This window comes from Lactuca virosa, chromosome 1 (genome assembly GCF_052849685.1).
Source record: "Lactuca virosa cultivar CGN04683 chromosome 1, Lactuca_virosa_CGN04683_v6, whole genome shotgun sequence".
Classification (NCBI taxonomy): domain Eukaryota; kingdom Viridiplantae; phylum Streptophyta; class Magnoliopsida; order Asterales; family Asteraceae; genus Lactuca; species Lactuca virosa.
The window spans coordinates 319,113,307-319,124,477 of record NC_136426.1 but is presented as its reverse complement, the minus strand read 5'-3'; the positions used below and the strand labels follow the sequence as shown (position 1 = coordinate 319,124,477).

At 33.9% G+C, this 11,171-nt stretch overlaps 1 protein-coding gene across 1 annotated transcript; it reads left to right on the top strand.

Annotated features, from left to right (window-relative positions):
* Positions 1-1,722: 1,722 nt before the first annotated feature.
* Positions 1,723-4,581, top strand: PHOX2 (Octicosapeptide/Phox/Bem1p (PB1) domain-containing protein / tetratricopeptide repeat (TPR)-containing protein). The gene has a single exon (XM_079087251.1). The coding sequence runs from the start codon at positions 2,037-2,039 to the stop codon at positions 4,311-4,313; it is 2,277 nt and encodes a 758-aa protein (XP_078943377.1). The 5' UTR covers positions 1,723-2,036; the 3' UTR covers positions 4,314-4,581.
* Positions 4,582-11,171: the final 6,590 nt, after the last annotated feature.

Below are 11,171 nucleotides of genomic sequence, written 5' to 3'. Positions count from 1 at the left end.
CATTATCACTTGTTCTAACGTTTGTTCAAGTGTGACTCAAGTTTTTCTCTCAACAGTTTTCAAGAATCAAAGGACATACTTTCTCAAAACAAATGCTTATGAACTCACCAACTTTAATGTTGACACTCTTTCAAAACCACTTGTATTCTCAGGACACTAGTTGACAGGTACTCGCGCAGGTTCTAGAAGACGAAGCATAGTAGCTTCAAGTCTTTATTTTGCTAATTACTTTCAGAGTCAATCATATATAATTTGAATACAATGTAAACACTATATTATTAATACAATGGTTGTTGTTGCTTTGATTACTATTATTCAATTGTTGTGATACTATACATGACGTCCTCCACCCCCGAACGTTTCTGCTGTCTCGGTTTGGGGGTGTGACAGTGCCTCCTTCAGCGGTCTCTCTATGGCCTCAAGCAAGCTCCGAGAGCATGGTTTCATCGATTTTCCATGTTTAGTTCCAGACTGGGTTTTGTTCATAGTCGTTGTGACTCGTCTCTGTTTATTTATCGACATGATCTCACACAGCTTACCTACTTCTTTATGTAGATGACGTTGTTTTGATAGGGTCTTCATCTTCGGTTCTTTCTCAGATCGTCGCCATTCTGAGTGTCGAGTTCTCTATGACTGACTTAGGTGATCTTCACTACTTCCTCGGTATCTCTGCATCACGTGACCCTCAAGGCATTTTCTTATCCCAACAAAAGTATGCTTCTGAAATCCTAAATCGTGCAGGCATGTTACACTGCAAGCCGACCTCTACTTCGACCGATCTTTCCTCCAAACTAGATGGGACTGGTTCTAAATTTGAAGATCCTACGACCTATCATAGCCTTGTTGGCGCTCTTCAATATCTCACTTTCACTCGCCCATATATCACATATACCGTACTTTTTATATTTTGTTATTTTGTATAGCCTTGTATTTTTATATTGGCTCATTTTTGTGAGGCTTATCTTGTATTATGTATATAAAGACTTTTATTAAATGAGAAGAGGACACATGAAAATCTATTGATTACATAGATAAGCACAACGATTCCGTTATATGTTTTTCATTTACATTAATCATTTAATGATTTTGAAATCTAGATCAGACTCTAGTGCAAATAACATGGGGGTATTATGTGGATAGAGATGCATAATCTAACCAAATGTCACACCAAAAACGTTGCTGAGAGGAAGATCTGATTGACCTGTTGATTTTTTTGAACTTTTTGAACTGTAATGTTAACCTTTGATGAAATGTTAGACAATTTGCGATTTTTCCTTAGTACTGTCCCTATTTATGTACAATTTAAAACAGTAATAACCATTCTTGTCATATACAAATAAAATGACAATAATTAATTGTGTACATAAAGATAAAACATACTTTCTTACACATAATTTATAAATCTTTCTAGCCTAGGTGCACCACTTGGTACCATATATATATTAGGCCCAAAAATATTAAATATTGGCTGTGACCCTTAGCTCACCAATTTTTATACATATTATATTTTCGGCCCTCTAGATAAATGTTAAAGTTTCGCCTAAATAAAATGCCAAAAGCTTTTTATATTGCAAATGAAAATGCAAAATACAAAGTTAAGGGACAAAACATACGTGATGAAGAAGTAGAGGGATGATTATGTAATTACTCAAATCAAAGTAATGGAGCCCCAAACAATGTTGCGGAAAACCATTATATAAAACAAGTAGGCCCCCCATTCTCCAATTGATATTCTAGCTCATCAGGTACTGCTATCTAGGGTTTCGAGTTCAAACGGAAGAACCTCCCTAAAACCCCCCAAAATCCTATCTTTTTAACTCTTGAATCTTCAAATTCCATCAAGAAGATTCAATTTCGTGCAAAACGATCTCTTTCGCTTCAAGCGGCTCGAAAAGGAGTGTACTTCCCCAAGAGCTAGGTAAATTTATCTCTAATATCTCAATTTCACGAATTAATTTATCATCGAGCATTCTGCAAGTTAGATAGTTCGTCATTTCAGTTCGATTTAGATTAAATACAGTTTTTAGTCAGAAAAAATGGGGAAATCTGGAGGTAGGAAGAAGAAGGGTGGCGTTGTCAATCAAAATCAAAACCCTAGTCAAACCGAGAGTCAAGTGTCGGGAGTTAACACCAAACCGTCATCAATGACACCTAATGGCGGTGTTGGTATTGATTTGGATCCAACTATTTTCTTAAAAAGAGCTCACGAGCTTAAAGAAGAAGGCAACAAGAGGTTTCAATCAAGAGACTTCGTGGGTGCACTTGAACAATACGAGAACGCTCTTAAACTCACCCCAAAAACCCACCCAGATCGAGCAGTGTACCACAGCAATAAAGCCGCTTGTTTGATGCAAATGAAGCCCATAGATTACAAAACTGTGATCTCCGAGTGCTCCATGGCACTTCAAGTTCAGCCTCAATATGTTCGAGCCTTGCTTCGTAGGGCTCGAGCTTTTGAGGCTGTAGGGAAGTATGAAATGGCAATGTTGGATGTCCAAACACTCTTAGGAGCTGAACCAAATCATCGCGATGCTTTGGAAATTGCCCGAAAACTGCGGGCCCCAATCATTGGGGCTCGCCAGGAGGCCCAACAGGACCTCCATAGCCGCCCTTCACCGGCGGCTTTAGGGGCTTCTGCCATCCGTGGAGCCCCGATTGCTGGACTCGGGCCCTGTCTGCCCGCCCGTCCAGTTCCAAAAAAGACCGGCACCACCCCTTCTGTTCCGGTCAGTGTTCCCAACAATAAGACTTATCCGGTCCCACCTATTGAGATTGACCCTGAAGTCAAAACCACCCAGATGCCAAATCTTGTTTTGAAGCCTTCTCATGGTGGTTCCAATAAACCTACTGCTAATGGTGATAAGGATTCCCAAAAGGAAAAGGTTGTTTTATCTTCAAAACTGCAAGCTTTAGAGGTTGCAATTCAATGGAGACCTTTGAAACTTGTGTATGATCATGATATACGTCTCGCCCAAATGCCAGTGAACTGTAACTTCAAAGTTTTGAGAGAGATTGTGAGCAAAAGGTTTCCATCTTCTAAGTCTGTTTTGATAAAATACAAAGATGATGATGGAGATTTGGTGACTATAACATGTACCCGTGAGCTCAGATTAGCTGAATCGATTGCAGATGGCCTTGTGCTTCCAGATAAAGAACCCGATACCGAAAAATTCGACTTATTTGGGGTTTTGAAATTGCATATTGTCGAGGTTACCCCTGAGCAGGAGCCACCATTGTTAGAAGAAGTAGAAGAAGAAGAAGTGGAAGAAGAAAAGCCGGTTGAGATCGAGAGTATTGAAGTGGAAAACAACGGGTCCCATTCCAATTCCGAAAGTGAACAAAAACCGGAAAAGGAAGCCGAAAAAATACCCGATGATCCGGAGTTGAAAGAAGTTGAAATGGACGATTGGTTGTTTGAATTCGCTCAGTTATTCCGAACCCACGTCGGAATCGACCCGGATGCTCATATCGACTTACACGAGATCGGAATGGAATTGTGTTCCGAAGCTCTGGAAGAAACCGTAACAAGTGAAGAAGCTCAAACTCTATTCGACAAAGCGGCTTCAAAGTTCCAAGAAGTGGCGGCTTTGGCTTTTTTCAATTGGGGAAACGTTCACATGTGTGCGGCCCGGAAACGGATTCCGATCGATGATTCCGGGGATCAAGAAACAGTGTCCACACGCCTTCAAGCAGCATATGAATGGGTGAAAGAGAAATACACTTTAGCAAGAGAAAAATACGAAGAAGCATTGATGATAAAACCCGATTTTTACGAAGGGTTACTCGCGTTAGGTCAACAACAATTTGAAATGGCGAAACTTTATTGGTCGTTTGTTGTTGCAAAAAAAGATGATTTGTCAAAGTGGGACCCGACTGAAACGATTAAGCTTTTCGATAGTGCTGAAGAGAAGATGAAATCCGCAACCGAAATGTGGGAGAAGCTTGAAGAACAAAGAGCGAAAGAAGCTAAAGATCCGAATTTTATCAGCAAGAAAGAAGAATCTTTGAAGAAGAAGTCAAAGACTGGTGGTGAAGAAAAAGTCAACAGTGATGAGGCGGCAGAACAGGCGGCTGTTATGAGGTCTCAGATACATCTTTTTTGGGGGAATATGCTTTTTGAAAGATCTCAAGTTGAGTGTAAATTGGGTTTGACCGGTTGGAAGGAAAATTTGGACACTGCGGTTGACCGGTTTAAGCTTGCGGGTGCATCTGAGGTTGACATTGCAACCGTTTTGAAGAATCATTGTTCCAATGCAGAAACTGAGGACAACAAGGTGAAAGATTTAACTTCAGATGTTGCTGATCAATCTTAAAAGAAAAAAAAGGTATGATTTTTGTTCTTTGATGCGACAATTTTCGTGTTTTTTGTTTTTGTTGTGTTTAACTGTTTATGATGTTAGATTTGAGATGGGATTGTGAACGAAAGAACAATTTGGTGGCTAAGTGTTTTGCTTTTTTTAATTTTTTTCTTTTGGATCATAAGTTTTAGGTGATGCTAATTGTTTTTGACCTAAAACTTTTAGTGACAAGATACTAGGTTTGCAATTAAATGTTTTATGATGTCATTGTCAATTTACCATATCTTCGGTTGTTTTTTGTATTGTTGAAGGGTATTTTAGACATTTGACTTAGAAATAACGATGACTGAATTTATTTTGTTAGTGTTAAAGCATATTTTAGAAATCTGGCAAATTGCTGAGAATAGGAACATACTTGCTCTTTTTTCCGTTATAAGCAATGTACTTTAGCCATTACCCATAAATCCATTATTGTATTGTGCTTCGCTTACAATCATTGATTTATTTGTTTTAAATATTTAATTAATATTCAAATATATTTATTGAACTGTGTGACAAGCCTCGATCTTGATTAAATAAAATAAAATTAGTATACTCTTTGGGAGTATGATAAAAAAAAGTATGCGTGAAATGTCTCGATCTTGTGAAAGACTTCGCTTCAATAAGTTGTGTTTGACGTATTTGTTTTGATATTATAATTTATTATAACTTATAACTAGAATAAAGTTGTTAGAATTAACAAAGATTACTTTAGTAATCAATAAAGCTCGAGATTTGCAAAATGTGGATTTTGTAAACTCTACGTTTACACCAACATGTTGAATTCCAGATACAAGATAAGGGAGCGATTGTTGAGATTTTAGTTCTGATTAAGTTCATTATTTGAGTTATTGGAATTACAAGATAATCTCTTAAATCTTCAAGTCAAGTCTCATTATCTGAATTTGAGACATGCTCAACTACAATAATATCAGTAATATACATAAGTTTAAATACCTTAAAAATATAACTCAACCATGGTTAGAGTTCCCTAAAATAATATGGGTGTGATATAGACCCAAATGATCACATTTTATTTTTATCAATTAGATAACCATATGAATCGTTAAAAAAAATAGTGAATTCATAACGTTATTTTTGTTATTAAATATATGCTATTTTTAGTCACGAATTTACGAGTATACTCAAACTCGTGAATTTCGAAGGATTTTTTTCGCAAGCATTTACTTTTTTCATCAGCACAACATTAGTTAAATAAAAAATATCTAAAAAACGAATAACAATATTTTTCTTATAAATATGGAAGTCAAAAGTAGAAAAAAAAACATTTCATTGTCTTTATTAGATTTTGAACCTACGGCCTAAACACTACAAAGTACAAAGTACAAACCATGCATCTTGATGATTTCGACTAGACTTTCTTATGTATTTTTTTTTTCAGAAATATTTATTTTATGCAATTTTAAGGATTTCCGGCTCACCATTTTTATTTTATTTGTGGCTAAAATTTTCACCGGTTTTTGTTATAAAAGGATTTTTCGTGTCAGAAAAAATATTCTCGTGAATTTGTGGATTTCTTTTAGCGTGTTAGTCTGTTAGATGATAATCTATTTCTATTATAATAAATGAAGATAATTTTGCCACATGTCAATCTCTAATGAGTTTTAACATTTGTCATTTTATGATAATTTTTAAATAAATAATTTCCACATGTCAATTTATGGTTTTTTTAATTTTTAGGGTTAAAAAGTCACATAATACTAATAGTTATATATGTTAAGTATCAAATGTAATAAATATTATGCTAAATTGCAATTAATATGTTTCTTTATTTTTTATTTCAAAATTTTATTTTAATAAATACTTATTATTTACATTTTAATATTTTATTTTTTTTAATCCACCCGTGTAATACACGGGTTTTACACCTAGTTTTGTGATAAACGACATAAAGTGGTAATATAGACATATATCACACTTAAATATACTTAAATAATATTATTTTAGCGAATAACTCTACTTTGTTTTGGCTGTGCTAGTTATGTGGGCCGATCTAGATTTTCCTTCACATAAGTTGGTTTTTATTTTATATGATTATCTTATTTGATTTCCTCTATGTCCGGAACACGTACCCTTGAAGTAATACTTATTCTAAAAGCAACATTCACAATCACATTTTCCTAATTTTTAAGACATGAAGTGATAAACTAGAAAAAGAATGAACAAATTAAAAATAGAAAATAAAACCTCAATGTAACATCTATTGTCATTAAAACCATATTGCTAACCTTCAACGACACTTACAATACAAGAACAAATTTGAGCAAACCTCATGAAAAACCTCAAGTATAACACTATGAAATTCCTCTGAATTCATCGATACATAACAATTCAAAAGTCGGCGTAAATCTTTAGGTTCTGAAATCCGGTTCGCCGTGATCATCTCCATCATCGATTCCCGAAAATCTTCTCTAAGATTATATGATGATTTCTCCATAGCCACCATCACAAACAGTCTGTTACTGTTATTACTAGTACTACTGTTATTGATATTATTATTACTGTAACCGATATTGTTACTGTTTTCTCTTACCTTTCTCCTCCTCTCTTCATATCTTCTTTCTTGCCTTTCTCTGATTATTTGGTCTAATCTTTCTTGAACCATGGCGTGCGCGAGGCTAGAGACAGTAGGGAAGCGGTCAGATTTCCCACTTTCGGTTTCCTCGGAAGAAGAAGAAACACTAAACCGACAATTGCAACAAAATCTCTTGCATCCTTTATATGGAAGTTTTTGCTTCTTGTGAAGGCCTTTAGAGGATTGCATTTTGATAGAGGAGATGTTTTCAAAAAAGATATATTTAAGGCAAGTGACCAAGTCATCAAAAGCAAAAAGAAAAAGGTCAAGTAGGAGATTTCATGATTGTGTCACTAAGTATACATTGAATCAACCAATCACTACATAATCTTGTACCTTTATTAATTAATGTTGGAGTGTGATAGACCATGGTGAAATTACTTAACAAGTACACGATTATTTATGACTTTAAACTTAATTTTAACAAAAAAATATATATTCTTGCAATTCATTACTGCAGAATTCTTATTTAGGATCAAAATGATCCTGATTTGAACGAACAATATAAGTTGTTTGTAATAAAAATGATTATTGAGATAAATGTGAAATTACATAATTGCCCCTTAAAACACATGATCATAGAGGGGATAGACTTATTATAAGTTATATCTAGGCACATATGTCACATGAGTACTGCCTGTCAATTGAAAAAACCTAATCTAACACACCACATGCCCTCATCATTGTAAACTTAACACTAATTCTGCATCTCACACTCTGCCAAACAATCCCTATTGATCAATTTTTTGTTACTCTTTTCGTATTTAAAAAATGGCAACGTGTTTGATGAGCTGCTGACATGGCAACAGCAGCATCACTCCTTAAGAAAAGTTTATAACTTTGCAGGTTTCTTTACTTTTAATATGCTCTTCTACTTAATAATGGGTACAGAATGATTAAAACTAAGTTACTTTAATCAAATACAAGATATATAATATTATCTCCATTAAGGATTAATTAACCTCCAAAATCAATTTTTGTCGGGGTTTTTGGATAAATGCAAGACTAGTATGTGCTGTTTTTAGGTGCTCCCCAAGTTCCCCCTCACTCTTGCTTGCTTGATCCCAAGTCCCTAATCATGATAAGAATCACAAGAAGATTGTACAACTAGATAGAATCTCCTCTTTAAAGATTTCTTGTTTCCAAATCTAATCTACTTGCTCATTTACACTGTATTCGTTACACAGGACATGACTGGACTGTAAAAAATTTCGAAGACTACTTTCGATGATGAAGATGACGAGGTCATTCTTGTCTTTTGCACACACACTAGAGGCTCACCTTTTTATAAGACAAAAAATTGCAATTTTTGTCTATGTATCCAACTTTGTCCGAATAAACGATCAATGCCTAAACTCATGTGTAAAAAAATGATTTATGGAACAGTGGAAGTACTTTTTTGACATGTAAGAACACTTGGGATTCTACTTTTTAAGTTAATTTAATACACATGTGTTGTGATTTTATCCACTAGCGCGCACTTTTACTCCATAATACCACTAACGACGGATAAAATAACAAAACAAATACCAAATTATCAGTAATGAATATTTCTTTGAGGAATGTAATCGAACACCATCAATTATACCAATTTCCTTTATGTTTTACGGCATCAAGCAAATGGGACCAGAATAAAAAACACTGCTTTTTAATTACCGGTGTCTAATATTTTTAGCATTTCCACTTCAAGCAAGTAACGAATAACAAGGCATTTCATGGAACACCCAAAATGTTAAAAAGATAGGAAATTTTTTCAGCGCCAACAAATCAACAATGATAATAATTCTAAATGCATGCTTGAAAGTTGAAACCACTAATTACTTTTCTTCAATTTCTCGGCTTTTCCTTGAGATCGTGTTAATGTAGCTAGTTAGTAAATCCCAAAAACTTTTAACAAAATTATAAAAATTTAGAAGGAATTAAAGATCTGATTAAGTGCAATGAATCAAACTATAAAAATGTCCGATTACCAATGCGAGGAGGTGAAATGCTACCAATAAAAGCGTCATGAACGTTGACGCCTCAAGGATCCATGGCTGAGGGCTAATTAGAGTTTTCTGCTGAATTGTCATTTTAAAGAAGTGCGTGATATTACGATCGTGTAAAGAAAGATCTGGAAATTATAATATTTTCGCAAACGGTTTCTACACATCGTGTTTCTGTATTTATTTTTCTATTACCTGATCACCATTTAAAATTAAGTTATTTTGATAAAACTAGATTATGACCGCGTTATTACATCTCATATTAATAGGTAGTATTGTTTTAGGTGGAATTTTAATAAAAAATGTCAGTTAGATTCATTTTTAGAGTTTTTGAACCAAACTTATTAAATAAAAATATTTAATATTTATATTAGAGCAATTTGGTTTTTTAATACAATAATTTGTAACATAAATGATCCACGTGATCTTTGTTTTATCACAACATGATGTGACTCCTTAATCAAAACATGTTGTGTAATAGCTTTATGAATTGACTTTGTTCTGCGTACCAAACCGCATGGAGGCTCATATGGCTCTTTTCATATTGGCCATGTAAAACCAAAAGCAACAATAAGTTGTTATATGTACCGACAACGTTAAATTCTGCAAAGAAATTCGATAAAAATCACAATTAAAGTGCATTTCCATAACCATAAACATCAAATTCAGACATTGTAATTTGGTCAATTTGTTAAGTATTTTTTCATTGTAAGAATTAAAATATGATTTTTCAGGCTACACCCAATCACATATACATATCTTCCGATCAAAGAAATGATTAAGAAAAAACATGTTATGAACAAAAATATAATATTAGTTTCATAATTTTCCAAATGTTAACACTAATAAATAATAATGAACTTTCACAAATCTTGCATTTTGGTCACTGCATCCAAGTAACAAATGAAACTCAGTTTAGATGATTTATTCAAGAAGTGCATCCATAACTTCTTGTAGCTGAATTTGGGGAAATGTTAAGACCTACTGAGATATGAGGGAACGGTCTTTGAGGCTACGGTTGGTTTCTGTAGGACAATACAAATTCAAAATCGTTAGCGCATATCTTTCCTACCTGCTTCAATTATCAAATTTAGATCAGACTTGTTAAAATCAAATTACAAAAAAAACCCATATAAGTAACCTAGCAATCAAACAACATATTTTTCATAGAAATAAATATCCCAAATCTACAATTTACACTTTATATAATATTCTTAAATTATATCTTACCTTTTCATCTTTAATGGTCACTAACACCTCTTTCTGTCTTATTGTTGTGACATGCATCTATATCGAAAATAAGATAAAGAACTATAGAGAACGAATGTTGACAGAGTGATCCTTCATTGAAAACCAACAAAATTCTTCATAGAGCTGGTAGGATTTTTTTATAGACCGCTAGAAGGTCTTTATAATGACAATCGGTGTGGCATCTATGAGAACGTGTTAGGTCATATATTCTGGTTTATACTTTGCTTCTCATAAGCTTTTAGAGTTCTCGGTCTAGGACCGAAAACATCATGTTTTGGTGTTGTTTGGACCGAAATCACATGTAATTTTGGTTAGGCTTAATATTGTTTTGTTTGGGTTTTGGGTTGGGCCTTGGTTATTAGGTCTAGGTATAAATAGTGTCATTTGAGCTCTGTAAAGGGTAATGGACGGTTTTGGGGGCTGCCATAAGCTTAGAACGTGATTTGGAGAGAAACAAGAGAGAACCAGGTGTATTCAAGAATCTTATGTACTTGGCTATTCAATAATAGTATGCATTGAAGATTAATCATTGTGTTTTTATTCTATATTTCGTCTTGTCTAATTCACTTGATTGGGATCCGCACCATCAAGTGAATCCGATTGATACATCGTAGCATTTTGAGTCTTACAGAACGCACCATTTAAAGTAACAGTTTTGATTAATGTAAGTGAAAAATCATTTAGAATGCTTACTAGTTGTGATTGTTTCCACTTGGATGTGAACATTAACATTCTTATAGAGAAATGAAACTTCAAATGAACCCTATATAGCCAAATCAAAAAACATGACAACACAAAAAGAACCCTAAATTGACATATAAACAAATTTCCAACAAGTTTCAAAATTTTAAGGTTTCGTTGAACAATTTTTTCAATTTATCAAAATTTGATTTTATTAAAACCCTATATGAGTAATCAAGAATCTAAAGAAAATGAAAGAAGTAATTGTTGAAGAGAAATAAATAGTAAAATATAGTTATGAATGTTCAAATCCATATTTCA

Bases quoted from the DNA above. Each gene is read 5' to 3' on its own strand.
- PHOX2 (XM_079087251.1), top strand. From the start codon at position 2,037: ATGGGGAAATCTGGAGGTAGGAAGAAGAAGGGTGGCGTTGTCAATCAA.